The sequence below is a fragment of the Melozone crissalis genome, unplaced genomic scaffold (genome assembly GCF_028551555.1).
Source record: "Melozone crissalis strain CALT ecotype California unplaced genomic scaffold, PUWL_Pcris_2 ptg000054l_1, whole genome shotgun sequence".
NCBI classification, from domain to species: Eukaryota; Metazoa; Chordata; class Aves; order Passeriformes; family Passerellidae; genus Melozone; species Melozone crissalis.
In genome coordinates, this window is record NW_026535832.1 from 364,598 (window position 1) to 378,186 (window position 13,589).

Below are 13,589 nucleotides of genomic sequence, written 5' to 3' on the forward strand. Positions count from 1 at the left end.
GAAGCAGCTCCAGGTTCGCGCTGGAATTCGATCTGATAAAGCTGCGCGGGGAAACAATGGGAATTGAGGGAGGTTTTTAGGGGAGGAAGCCGCAGCCCCCTCCCCTCGCCTCCATCTGCGCTCGGTGGAGATCCCATCTCTCCCAAAAGGGAGAATTTATCAAGCTCCATCTCAAACACTTCATTTTGGAGCTGGAGCAGAGGCAGAGCGGCAGCTGGGGCTGGAGATGTTTGATATCGGCACCTCGGGATGAAATCCAGGACAACTGCGCCCATTATGGCTCATTGTCCCGCTCCCGGAGCGAAAGCCATGTGGATAATCGGTATCTCCCCGGTAAATCTCGGTGATTGATGTGCTTTTAGCGCGGCTCATGTGCCGTTCGTGTCCGCAGCCGGCGGGGTTTTAGGGAAAATGGTGTTTATTCCTGGTGGGAACGGCCAGCAAGGGAGAGCTGCGGGACCTGGTGGGAAAGGATGAGAAATCGGTGTGAAAGGGACCGAAAAGGGCTGAAAAGTGACCAAATAAAGTGATTGAAGGAGTGCTGAATAAGTGACAAAATCAATGTTAAAGTGACCAAAAAAGTGCTAAATAAGCGACCAAATCAGTGTGAAAGTGACCGAAAAGGGCTAATATAAATTGTGTGAAAGTGACCAAAAAGGGGCTAAATCAGTGACCAAATCAGTGTCATTTATTTAACGGGAGAGCTGCGGGACCTGGTGGGAAAGGATGAGCAATCGGTGTGAAAGGGACCGAAAAGGGCGGAAAAAGTGACCAAATAAAGTGACTGAAGGAGTGCTGAATAAGTGACCAAATCAGCGCTAAAGTGACCGAAAAAGGCCTGAGTAAGTGCTAAAGTGACTGAAAAAGTGCTAAATGGGTGATCAAATCAGTGTTAAAGTGACCAAAAAGGGCTGAATAAGTGACCAAATCAGTGTTAAAGTGACTGAATAAAGGCTAAATAAGTGGCCAAGCAAAGTGACCAAGAAAGTGCTAAATAAGTGACCAAATCAGTGTTAAAGTGACTGAAAAAGGGCTGAATAAGTGACCAGGACAGGTTTAGGAAGGAGTTTATTCTGCACAGCTTTTCCGGCAGGAGTTTTCCACAAATCAAGCCCGAGGAGTTCCAAACCTCCACACTGCGAGTGATTTCAGCAAACAAAGAAATCGCAGCTCCCCGGCTACAAATCACCGGATTCTTTATTAATTAACGCCCCACCTTCCGCCGGTCAATCCATTCTCTCTCTTTAATGTTAATTAGCGCTCAGGCTCAGCTTTTCATCCGGGGCCGGGGTCCTCCTGCTCCTGATCCCTCTGCCCGAGGCTGGCACCGACCCCTGGCATGACAAAGGGACCCGAGGGAGACTTGTGAATTATTCCTGGCTCCGAATCCCAGCTCTGCTCTGTCCCTCACCTGCGGGGCAGAGCCCCATTTTCACCCTGAAGGGGGTTAAAAAGGAATAAATCAAAGCGTGGAGGAGAACTCAGGGTGGGTTTTTGGTTACAGGTGATTTTTGCATGAAATCCTGATAAACCATTCGGGCACCTCCCGGGTTTTACTTATTTCAGTGAAGTGGGAGCATCAGTAAAGTCGATTTTCCAGCAGGAAACCGAGCGGCCACCACGGGACAGGGACAGAGGGACAGGGATGGAAGAGAGAAGGGAACAGGGACAAGGAGAGGGGCAGGGATGGGGACGGGGACTGGGACTGGGACAGACAGGGACGGGAATAGACAGGGACGGGGACAGGATCGGGATTAGGACACACACGAGTAGGGGCAGGGACTGGGATGGGGGAGAGGGACGGGGACCGTGGCAGAGGCAGGCATGGGGATAGGAAGGAGAATCGGGGACAGGGATTGGGATCGGGGACAGGACCGGGTCAGGACCGGAACCGGGTCCGGTGCGGGCCCCGCGCGCGCCCCCGCCTCGGGGGAAGCCCCGGCCCCGCGCACGCGCGCGCGCCCCCGCCCGCGCCGTCCCTCCCGCGCGCGCCCGGGCCCGCGCATGCGCAACCTCCGCCCCCTCACCGCCCCCTCCCGCCCCGCCGCCGCCGCCGCGCAGGCGCCCTGCGGCCGCCCCCCCTCCCTGCGCCGGCGCATGCGCGTCGCCCCCCCTCGGCCGCGGGGAGGGGGATGCGGACGGGGGAAGATGGCGGCCTCGAACAACCCGCGGAAATTCAGCGAGAAGATCGCGCTGCACAACCAGAAGCAGGCGGAGGAGACGGCGGCCTTCGAGGAGGTCATGAAGGACCTGAGCCTGACCCGCGCGCACCGGGTGAGCCTCGTTGCCGCCGCCCCCGGCTGAGGCGGGCGGGGGGGCTGCGAGGGGCGGCGCCCCCCCCGCGGAGCCCCTCGGGCCGGGGGCAGCGGCGGCGTGCGGCGGGCGGGGCGGGCAGCGCCCCCTGGCGGGGGCGGGCGGCGCCCGCGGGCGGGGGGGGAGGCCCCCTCAGCCCCCCCTCACGGCCTCGTTCCCCCCCACCCCCGGTTTAGCGGCACCGGGCCCGGCCCGCGTCGCCCACCGGGGCCCACCGGGCCCGCGGCATCCTCCGGAGACCGGCACCTGCCGCGGGGGAGGCCACGGTGCCGTCCGCCGGAGGGTCGGGGCAGCGGCATCACGGCACGGCCGGAGCCGGCCCGGCGGGCAGGGGGCTGCGCTGGGCCGGGCTGCGGCGGGGGCAGCCCCGTGTCCCCTGCCCAGGGCTGAGGGGGGTCCCGGTTCCTCACACCGGGACAGCCCCGGGGCGGAGGGAGAGGGATCCCGGATGCTCTGCCGGTGTCTGAGGGGAGATGCCAATTGCATCAGCCCGGGACGGGCCCGGCTCTGAGGGGGATCCCGGTTCCTCCGGCCCTGAGGGGTTCCCGGTGCCCCCGGCCCTGAGGGGATCCCGGTTCTCCGGCCCCGCCGGGAGGGATGCCCGGTTCCCGGCACAGGCCGGGGCTGTGCCTCGCTCGCGGCTCCGAGCAGGTGTCGCGGCTCCTCGGCCGGAGTGCGCGGTGGGCTCCTGGCTCTGAGCCGCGGGCCGGGGTCCCTCAGAGCCCCCCGAGCATCCCCCGCTGTCCGGCTGTGCAGCGGGAGCTGCCGGGCTCGCCGGGGCCGGTGTTGTTCCCGTTACGCTCCGGTTGTCGTAGGTGCAAATTGCTGCACTTCCAAAGCCTCCCTTGGCTGGTGATGTCTCTGCAAAGCCCATCAGCAGAAATTCCCGGCATAACCGATGCGCTTTCCGGGCACGAGATGCCTTTCCTGGTCCAGATTCAGGGATGTCGGGGCCGTTCTGTTCCCGTCTCACCTGCTCGTGTCAGTGTTTTGTTTTTAACTGTTTCAAGAAAATTTACGAGCCTGTTTGCGGCGGAAGCTTTGCAAGAACAACAGAACGCACGGTTGGATTTGCAGGAAAAGGTTCCCTTTTATTCCTCTGTCAGGAGAGGGTAAATATTTGTTTTGAATTGGTGGTGCTGCTGGTTGGATGGAAAGGAAAGGCGCCTGCCTGGGGAGGTGTGGGGCTGGAGCTCACGCTCACCTGGATGCTGGATGTTCCTGCTGGAGTTAGCTGGCCCCTGAGTGAGGATAATTTGGAGGTGTTTGTACTCCCTGGAATCATCCTGTGGGGCTCAGGATCCCGGGCTTCTGCCTTCAGTGCTCAGTCCTTGCTGCCCCTCCAGAGCTGGGTGCTCCTGAGGGACTCCTTGCAATCTGCAATTACAGGTTGTCCTTCAGTTAACTCACACGCTGAGCTCTCACCTTCTGCGGGAGGAGTCAGAATCCAGGTTCATGTCTCCTGAATCCCGTTTACTTTTCTCCCAAATCCGAGCGCTCCTAGCCCAGGTTTTGCTCTTGGAAACCCACCACGCTTTCAAGAACTGGGTTTTGAGGAGAGAACCCAAGATGAATAACTTTTGTGAGCATTCTGGGTACTGAAGTGATGGAAACACTGACCAGAGAGCTGAGTAAAATGTCTCCTTTGTAGACTTTTTCTTGCAAATTCCATGATTTCATCGGGGTTCAAAATGCAGCATAAGAGCAGAAAGGGGTTAAGCACAACTTTGCTGTTTGCTCTCATTTTCATTTGGCAGGCAGCACGTTGCTGTCAGTTTGAAAACGCCTTACTCAGTCGGTGGAAGCAGCCCAACATTTCTGTTGCCTTTTCATTATTAGTAATTGTCTTTTTGCAATGTTTACCATCTTGTCTGCTTTATTGTTGGTCCCTGCTCGGAGCAGAGGCAGAAATTCTGAGCTTCCACCATCACCTTCCACCTATTTACGGTATGGCACCCATGTGGGGTGTTTACCTTGTGATCCCCCCTGCAAAGACAAGCCCAGGGGAGGGGGAGTTGGTGTTTTCTGTTCTGTGACATTGACTCCTGTGTTTTGTTTGTGGCTCTCCTCCTCCCCTTTTTTAAATTTTTTTGGAGTTTCAGGACTGCGCTGATTTCTGGGCTTGTTTACCAGGGCCTGTCTCAATTTCTCAGCCCAGGGATGCTTTGATGCAGCTGTTTACTCATCCAAGGTTGTTGCTGCCCTTTCAAATTGTAATTAGCAAAAAAATTAACTGCAGATACTGCTGAGCCCTCCAAGATGTGACTGTTGAAATGCTAAAAAATGTAAGATTTTTAAAGCCAATTTGTGACCTGAATTTTAAGGGTTGTTCTTGTTGGAGATCTTCTCAGGTTTCCAGGATTGCTTTTTTAAATTTTAATATTCAGTTAAAGTCACATAATTTTGAGGGCTTTCAGCCAGAGCTGTGTTTGAGCTCCCTCTGATGGGCCTTGCAGTCTTTCCTTGGATAAAAGACCCCCCCAAACTCTGAAATGCTGCCAGTGGGTGCTGTCACCCAGCCCCACCTGCCCTGGAGCAAACCCAGGGAATCAAACCCAGCTCAATGGTGATGCTTGGAGACTCTGTGCAAGTTTCCATCACCCTTTGCCTGTGTATTTTTAGGTGTTATCCAAAGTTCTGCATGGCTTTTGTTGAGTTCCTGACAACCATGTGAAGTGAGAAGTTCGTGTTTATATTTTAAACCTGGCTGATTTTAATACAAAATCCTGTTGTAGTTTAATTTTGTCAAGTGGAATATGTTGTAATAGCGTAGATTTGATTTTTATTTGAAATAAAAATGAAGTAAAACCCGCAGTTTGTGATGGAGTGTGTGTAAAACCCACACACACCCCCCTGCCACAAAATTTGTACTCAAAGCTGAGGCACTCAGTGGTTTTCTGGTTCCTGTAGAGGAGATCAAAATGTCTCTTTGTACATCCCCAGCTCAGCGCTGGATGCAGATAATATGCAAAACAGTATTTAAAAGCTTAGTTAAATCAGGAATGCTAATCTGCTTTGAAAAATGAGAAGCACTGGTGATGATGATGATGATACAGAGCTGCAGTGGTCCCTGATGTCTTCAGCAGGTTTTTATTAAATAATGTGATACAAAAGAAATTCCTGATGACGTAGGAGTGGTTTTGAATGTCTGAGAGATACTAAAGAAATGCATCAAAACCAGGACTGAGCCCTCCCAGCACCGAGATCGGTGCTTGCAGCTGGCAGCTCAGCTTAGAAGTGAGTTTCTCTCAAACACACATGGGAGTTCTCCAAGCTCTAGGGGTGTTTTTCCTTCATTAACTTTCCCACGGTTTGCACCCTGAGTTTGCTCATTTCCGGACCAAGAAATGAGTGCTTTGGGCTTCACCTGTGCTCACCCACTGCTGAATTCCCTTCTCTGATGAGCCCCAGCATCACTGAGGTTGGAAAACCCAACCTCATTGGCACATCAGCTTGTCCCCAGCAGTGCCACCTGCAGCCCCCTGGGCAGCCCCTGCAGTGCCTGGCACCCTTTCCTTGCAGGAGTTCCTGCTGTCCTGGCACCCTTTCCTTGCAGGAGTTCCTGCTGTCCTGGCACCCTTTCCTTGCAGGAGTTCCCTTGTCCTGGCACCCTTTCCTTGCCGGAGTTCCCTTGTCCTGGCACCCTTTCCTTGCAGGAGTTCCCTTGTCCTGGCACCCTTTCCTTGCCGGAGTTCCCTTGTCCTGGCACCCTTTCCTTGCAGGAGTTCCTGCTGTCCTGGCACCCTTTCCTTGCAGGAGTTCCCTTGTCCTGGCACCCTTTCCTTGCAGGAGTTCCTGCTGTCCTGGCACCCTTTCCTTGCAGGAGTTCCCTTGTCCTGGCACCCTTTCCTTGCCGGAGTTCCCTTGTCCTGGCACCCTTTCCTTGCAGGAGTTCCCTTGTCCTGGCACCCTTTCCTTGCAGGAGTTCCCTTGTCCTGGCACCCTTTCCTTGCCGGAGTTCCCTTGTCCTGGCACCCTTTCCTTGCAGGAGTTCCCTTGTCCTGGCACCCTTTCCTTGCAGGAGTTCCTGCTGCTGGGAAGCTCCAGGCCGTTCCCTTGTCCTGGGGCAGGCCCCCAAGCAGAGCAGGGACTTTGGAGCCCCAGAGGTGCCCCAGGTGCCACCACCTCGGGCTGTGGCACCATCACAGGCAGCCTGAGCCAGCAGGGCCCCCCATTCTGTGAAGGAATGTTTGTAAATCAGAGGGTGAGAGCAGAGGGGGCCTGCCAGGGCACAAAGAATCTCTGTTCTTGTGCAACCCTTGGCTCCCCTCAGCCCGCCTGAGCTGTCCAAGGTAAACACAGAGAGGTCTGCTGTGCCATCCTGGGGAACTGCGCTAAGCAGGGCAGGCTTGCTTCAGCTTTTGGGAGATTTTTATTTATTATTTTTTTAAGGAGACAATGACTTTTTTCCTGATCGTCCCATCGCTCCCACACAGCACAGCTGCTGCTGGACAGAGTCACTCTGTGTGCAGTGGGCAAATCCCTGGGTGTTAATGGTGCAGCCAGGCTGGGAAGGCTCTGGGAGCACGTGAGGCTGGATTGTACAACTGCTGCATTTCGGGTGTTTGGTTGTAATTCTCAGGGTGAACATGTGGGACTCGCTCCGGCTGCTGCGCTGGGTTTTATTTAGCATCAGCACTGGGTGGTAATTTGCATTTATAGAAGGTGCTCGTTTGGGAAGGGAATTTGTTCTCAAGGTGAGGTACAGTCAGTTCCTCCAGTTCCTTGGGGTTGATCTGGGGTTTTCCCCTCCAGACGAGCTGCAGAGGGGAGCTGAGCCTGTGGTTACCCTGAAAAGGGGCGGTGTGGGTACTGAATCTCTGGGTTCAGCAGTCAGAAACTGAAATTTGTGGTGCAGCCTTGCAGTTCTGGCTGTGACTGTGGAAGTGCCAGAGGTGCCAAAGCCTGGGGGCAGGAGGGGCTGGTGCTGAGTGATCGGAGCTCTGTGCTGGCCAGGGCTGCAGGGAGATCTGTGTGTGGGTAAAACACCACCCACAAAACAGCCCCAGGAACTGTGCCCAGAGTCATGTTCAGGAGCATTTGGTATTGGAAAGTGATTTCAGCAGCAGTGTGGCCTGGGGGGAGCTATCTGCAGGATGTGAGGTGGGACAGAAAGGAGCTGTTCCTGCACAGAGGAGAAGGAGGGGAGACCCCAGGGCTGGGAACACAAAACCCCAGAGTGTGGCTGTGGCTGCGTGGGGACGTGGCCTTGGGAACATTTTTATTGTTCTTGGGTTTCTCCATCGGATTGGTTCTTATCAAATCTTATCAAGTAAACTGCAATTTTATATTTCTAACTATCTCAAAAACAACGTTTACTGAAATCCCCCTGCTCCTCTCACTGACACTTTGCTGTCCATTTTATAATCAATTTATCAATGCCATTGATTTTGGCTGAGCAGCCCTTCCTGCACTTCAGGAATATCAAAGCCCTGGCTGTGCTGGGGCAGCAGCACCGGGCACATTTCAGTGAGAGTTTTCCCTCCTGTGTTCATCCAGCGTGGCCACGAGTGGCTGCAGCAGGGATGGAGCAGATTAAACCCAACCCATGGGTTTGGGGCTTCTGGGGGGGCTTTAACCCAGATTGCTGCACTGCGTGAGAAATCCCTCCCTGTCAGGGTGGGGAGGGGTCACTCACAATGAATCGTGGGTTTCCCATCCCTGGAAATGTCCAGGCCAGGGGCTTGCAGCAGCCTGGGGTGGTGGAAGGTGTCCCTGCCCCTGGCACGGGGGGGAATTTGATGGTTTGAGGTCCTTCCAACCCAAACCCGTCTGGGATTCTGTGACATTGCCGAGTGTTATCGAGCACCGGAGTGGTAATCAAACGGTAATTTGGCAAAAACCAGGCATCCTCTCAAAAATGATCAATAGGGATTTAACCAAAATGTATTCAAGGCTAAATATTTCCATGTGTTCTCCATTATCCATCTGTGATTGCAAGGGAACATTTTCTTGAGCAGTGCAAGGGCAGTTTGGGCCATGGCCCCGCCACATCGATCGCTCCCTAATGCTCTGTTCCACTCTGGCATCGATATTTCTGTGCCTAATGCAGCTCTGAAACTCAAGTAGGCTTCAAGGCACTTTCCAGCAAATACAGGGCTGTATCTTGGAAAGGAAAAAGTGAAGGAAACGGGGTTTTCTGGGTTAGAACCATTCCTGGTTGTGCTGGCTGCAGTTCTGCCCTGGTGTTTTGGAGCTGAGGGCTTGGAGTGAGGCAGTGAACAGCAGCAAATTCCAAATGGGGTGGGATTTTGGGAACAGGGTTCATTCATTTTGTGGCAGTGACCGGCTGTGACCTCGCTGCTGCTTCACTTTTTTCTCTTTTGGTCTCAACTCCTCCCATTCTGTGAAACAAATGTGGTCCCAAAGGCTGTGGGATGGTGGGAATTGTCCCTTCCCGTGGCAGGGGTGGCACTGGGGGTCCTCAATGTCCCTTCCAAGCCAAACCATCCTGGAATTCCTGAGCTCGAGGGGGCAGCTGGGTGCGAGTCTGTATTAGCAGCATCTCTGGAGTTAATATTTCAAATGTTGCTCTGATTTGTTTGAGATGATTTGCATTTTGTGGTGTTGCAGTGGAATTCAGGAACGAGGATCCGTGAGGATCTCCAGCAGTGTTTGTGAGCGCTGAGCAGCCCCTCTCGATCATCTCATGTTTTATGTTTTGGCCTGATCTCCTTGGGACTTCATAATTTATAAAGTTGTAACCAAGTGTTGATAACAGCCTTGTTTTGCACATCATTTCTCAGGAATTGAAAATTCTTCCCCTCGTAGCAGAGCAATCCTTTGCAAGCAAACAACAACACCACACTCCCACAACAAGCAGCTCTTCAATAACGAACTGGGGGAGGCTGAAGTGCTGCAGCTTGAGGCTGCAGCCAGAATTCCCCAGCCCTGAAGGTCTCTGCTCACAGGCAGATTTTCTGCAAGTGTCTGTTCCCTCCTTGCCTGCTCTCTCACTGTTCCTGGTGATGGGGAATCTCCTCTGTGCTCTCTCACTGTTCCTGGTGATGGGGAATCTCCTCTGTGCTCTCACCTTTCCTGGTGATGAGGAATCTCCTCTGTGCTCTCACCTTTCCTGGTGATGGGGAATCTCCTCTGTGCTCTCTCACCTTTCCTGGTGATGGGGAATCTCCTCTGTGCTCTCTCACCTTTCCTGGTGATGGGGAATCTCCTGTGTGCTCTCTCACCTTTCCTGGTGATGGGGAATCTCCTGTGTGCTCTCTCACTGTTCCTGGTGATGGGGAATCTCCTGTGTGCTCTCTCACCTTTCCTGGTGATGGGGAATCTCCTCTGTGCTCTCTCACCTTTCCTGGTGATGGGGAATCTCCTGTGTGCTCTCTCACCTTTCCTGGTGATGGGGAATCTCCTCTGTGCTCTCTCACTGTTCCTGGTGATGGGGAATCTCCTCTGTGCTCTCACCTTTCCTGGTGATGGGGAATCTCCTCTGTGCTCTCACCTTTCCTGGTGATGGGGAATCTCCTGTGTGCTCTCTCACTGTTCCTGGTGATGGGGAATCTCCTCTGTGCTCTCACCTTTCCTGGTGATGGGGAATCTCCTCTGTGCTCTCTCTTTTCCTGGTGATGGGGAATCTCCTCTGTGCTCTCTCTTTTCCTGGTGATGGGGAATCTCCTCTGTGCTCTCACCTTTCCTGGTGATGGGGAATCTCCTCTGTGCTCTCTCTTTTCCTGGTGATGGGGAATCTCCTCTGTGCTCTCTCTTTTCCTGGTGATGGGGAATCTCTGTGCTGTCCCTGCTGAGCTGCTCACTGCTGCTCTCACTCTGGTTATTTATCACTCCAGAGCAGTGAGATGTGCTAACTGCACACTGCAGCCCTGGCAGATGAATTTGCAGTTCATGTTGGTACCCAGCTATTGCTGTTTGTGTGAATGTGATTTTCCTTGGACGGCTGAGGTCTCGGAGGGGAGGGAATTGGAGCTGGTATCCCCAATACACGAATCTGCAGGCAGATGGTGATAGCTCCCACCCCACCTCAGACAGAGGAGCAGTTGGTGGTGACAGGATGGGGCCTTGTGCAGGAGGTTTCTCCAGCTCTGGAGCCTCAGAGTGGGATTTCAACATCTGTAAGCTGGATTAAAGGAATGAAGAACCTCCGTGGGAGAGGGGCAGGGATGTTTCACACCCTCACTTCTTGGTTCCTTGCAGGCTCAGTGTATTGTATTGCTGGCAGCGAGAGGGATAGAGAATATCTGATTTAATATTTATTTAATATCTTAAATATTGCAAAGTTTCCAGCAGCCAGCTCAGATTCCGATGTCTGATTGACCTTCTCCCTGTAATTAGATTTGCCTCTGGTTCAGGGAGATGCTGGTGCTGAATGAGCCTTTTGCATTCGAAGGATTTGGACTCTGATGGTGTTTGGGATATTTTTGGTACCTGAAGGGTTGGCTGATGCCACATTTTCAAGCCACAAACAATTTTCTGTGTCTTTTGGCCATCTGAGGGCAGGGTGAGGTGGCCCTGAACCCCAAAGAGTGCAGACATGCCCTGCCTGGCTCCTAATTTACGAAACTTGTAAGGTTACATAACTGAATTTTCATTCTTTAGCTAAAAATAAAAAATGGAACATAAAAGCTATTTTCATCTTACTTAATGAGGGCATCTCTGCTTTTATTTCAGCTTTTCTGAGGCATTTCAATAGAGGAATGGGGATGGTTGAGGAGCTTTTTAGTGGAGCTGGACGATTGTTTCTCCATCAGTTCCCTGCTCAGAAGGAATATTTTCTTTTAGAAAAGAAGGTCCCTTTTAACTCAGCCGTTTGTGTGAGAAATTATTTTTAGGTTGGTTTGTAGTAATCAGTGCTGTGTAGCACCTCAGCTGTGTGGGGTAGGGCTGTCTCTGCTTTTTGGGGTTGGTGTTTGGGTTTGCTCTCCACGAGTCACCAAGTGCCCAGAGTTTGGTGATAACAAAGACAGAGTGATCCTTGCCTCCCAATTCTCTGCACCATTCATTGCCAGCTGATAACCCTCACAAAAACAAACAGGATTTCGAGTGTCGAGCTCCATGTAAATACAACCAAAAGGAATTCTTTCCTTTCTGGATATCCAGCACTGAACAAGCTGCTCTGCTTTCTGCTGAGTTCCCAGCACTGTCCACGCCTGCCTGTGGTGCAGGGACGGGCAGGTGCCCCTCTGGGGCTGCCAGGGTCTGTGCCCAGCTCTGCCATGGCCCTGGAGCTGTGCCAGGGTCTGTGCTGTGTGTGCCCAGCTCTGCCATGGCCCTGGAGCTGTGCCAGGGTCTGTGCTGTGTGTGCCCAGCTCTGCCATGGCCCTGGTGCCCTCTGTGCTGTGTGTGCCCAGCTCTGCCATGGCCCTGGAGCTGTGCCAGGGTCTGTGCTGTGTGTGCCCAGCTCTGCCATGGCCCTGGAGCTGTGCCAGGGTCTGTCTGTGTGTGCCCAGCTCTGCCATGGCCCTGGAGCTGTGCCAGGGTCTGTGCTGTGTGTGCCCAGCTCTGCCATGGCCCTGGTGCCCTCTGTGCTGTGTGTGCCCAGCTCTGCCATGGCCCTGGAGCTGTGCCAGGGTCTGTCTGTGTGTGCCCAGCTCTGCCATGGCCCTGGAGCTGTGCCAGGGTCTGTGCTGTGTGTGCCCAGCTCTGCCATGGCCCTGGTGCCCTCTGTGCTGTGTGTGCCCAGCTCTGCCATGGCCCTGGAGCTGTGCCAGGGTCTGTCTGTGTGTGCCCAGCTCTGCCATGGCCCTGGAGCTGTGCCAGGGTCTGTGCTGTGTGTGCCCAGCTCTGCCATGGCCCTGGAGCTGTGCCGGGGTCTGTCTGTGTGTGCCCAGCTCTGCCATGGCCCTGGTGCCCTCTGTGCTGTGTGTGCCCAGCTCTGCCATGGCTCCGGTGCCCTCTGGAGCTGTACCAGGGTCTGTGCTGTGTGTGCCCAGCTCTGCCATGGCTCCGGTGCCCTCTGGAGCTGTGCCAGGGTCTGTGCTGTGTGTGCCCAGCTCTGCCATGGCTCCGGTGCCCTCTGGAGCTGTACCAGGGTCTGTCTGTGTGTGCCCAGCTCTGCCATGGCTCCGGTGCCCTCTGGAGCTGTACCAGGGTCTGTCTGTGTGTGCCCAGCTCTGCCATGGCTCCGGTGCCTGCTGGAGCTGTGCTTGGCTCCCTGCCCGCCCATAGAGCCCCACTCACAAGAACAGTCACTATTTTAAGGCTCCACTTTGCTGTATCCTGTTTTTGCTGCTCAGTTGTGACTGTGAAGTTTTAAACAGTAAACCTTTGTTCACCAGAAATAGCGGAGTGTTTTTAAACACCGAGTCGCAGTCTGTGCGTTGAGTTTCATTCTCTATTCTGATGGGTTTGTTTGTTTCTTTAAGTCCTGCAAGGTGTGCTCCTAATGAGTCTTTGCCCTCGGCCACCCAATGATTTATATTCATTCATTTTGAGGAGAAAAAGGCAGTTTTCCTCTGTTTTTACTGTCCAGAAATTAGAAAAGAAATGAAGAATAAAAAATAATCACAGCATTAAGTGCTGTTACCTCCTCTCTTCCCTCCTCTTTCTTTGGGTTCACAAGGAATAACATATTTTTCTTGTGGGAAAAAATTGTCTTTTTCTTGTAGAACAAAAAATTCTTAAAAAAACCCCGGATTTTTGTGCCCTGTGGGTTTTGGGGGCTGTAAATAGCGTTGGGCTGTGAGGTCTTTGTGCTCTGACAGGAATTGCAGGAGGCAGCTGGGGCAGAGCGGGAGCCTGGCTCATTTTCCAGCCCCTTTCCTCACGGTTTCACAGCTCAGCGAGCTGGGGAGCTGCTGCAGCTCCTGAAGGAGAACCTGATGGGGCCTGGAGTTTGGAGATGACTCATGAGAGGACAAAACAATCCAGTTAAGTGATTTGAGGTCTTAAATAATCTCTTCAACAGGAAGGTGAAGAAAACATGAACTCATGAGTAATAATTGGCTCTCTTGGAGTGCTAAAAGTGCAGAGCTGGGGCTGGGCCAGGGCTCAGCTGATTCCTGCTCTGCTGATCAATAACAGCTCGGCTCTCATCAATGCCATTTATTGGGCTGTGGGAATTTAATGCTCTTAGCAGCGGATTATTGGGATTGCAGTTCTGACTTGGGATTCTTGGGGTGTCCTGTGCATGGCCAGGAGCTGGCCTTCATCCTGGTGGGTCCCTTTTAATTCAGCATTTCTGTGATAAATTCATTTTAGCTTGATCCTCATGAGTCCCTTCTAACTCAGCGTTTTCTGTGAGAAATTTATTTTAGCTTGATCCTGATGGGATCCCTTCTACCTCAGTGTAGTCTGTAATAAATTTAGTG

At 53.4% G+C, this 13,589-nt stretch overlaps 1 protein-coding gene across 6 annotated transcripts in view; it reads left to right on the top strand.

Moving 5' to 3' along the window:
* The first annotated feature begins 2,124 nt into the window (after positions 1 to 2,124).
* Positions 2,125 to 13,589, top strand: part of CRTC1 (CREB regulated transcription coactivator 1) — a 43,258-nt gene continuing 31,793 nt past the window's right edge. For all 6 annotated transcript variants that reach the window (XM_054286564.1, XM_054286568.1, XM_054286565.1 and 3 more), the window contains exon 1: positions 2,125 to 2,274. In XM_054286564.1, coding sequence (XP_054142539.1) covers positions 2,149 to 2,274 — 126 coding nt within the window. In that variant the 5' untranslated portion in view covers positions 2,125 to 2,148. The remainder of the gene's footprint in view (positions 2,275 to 13,589) is intronic.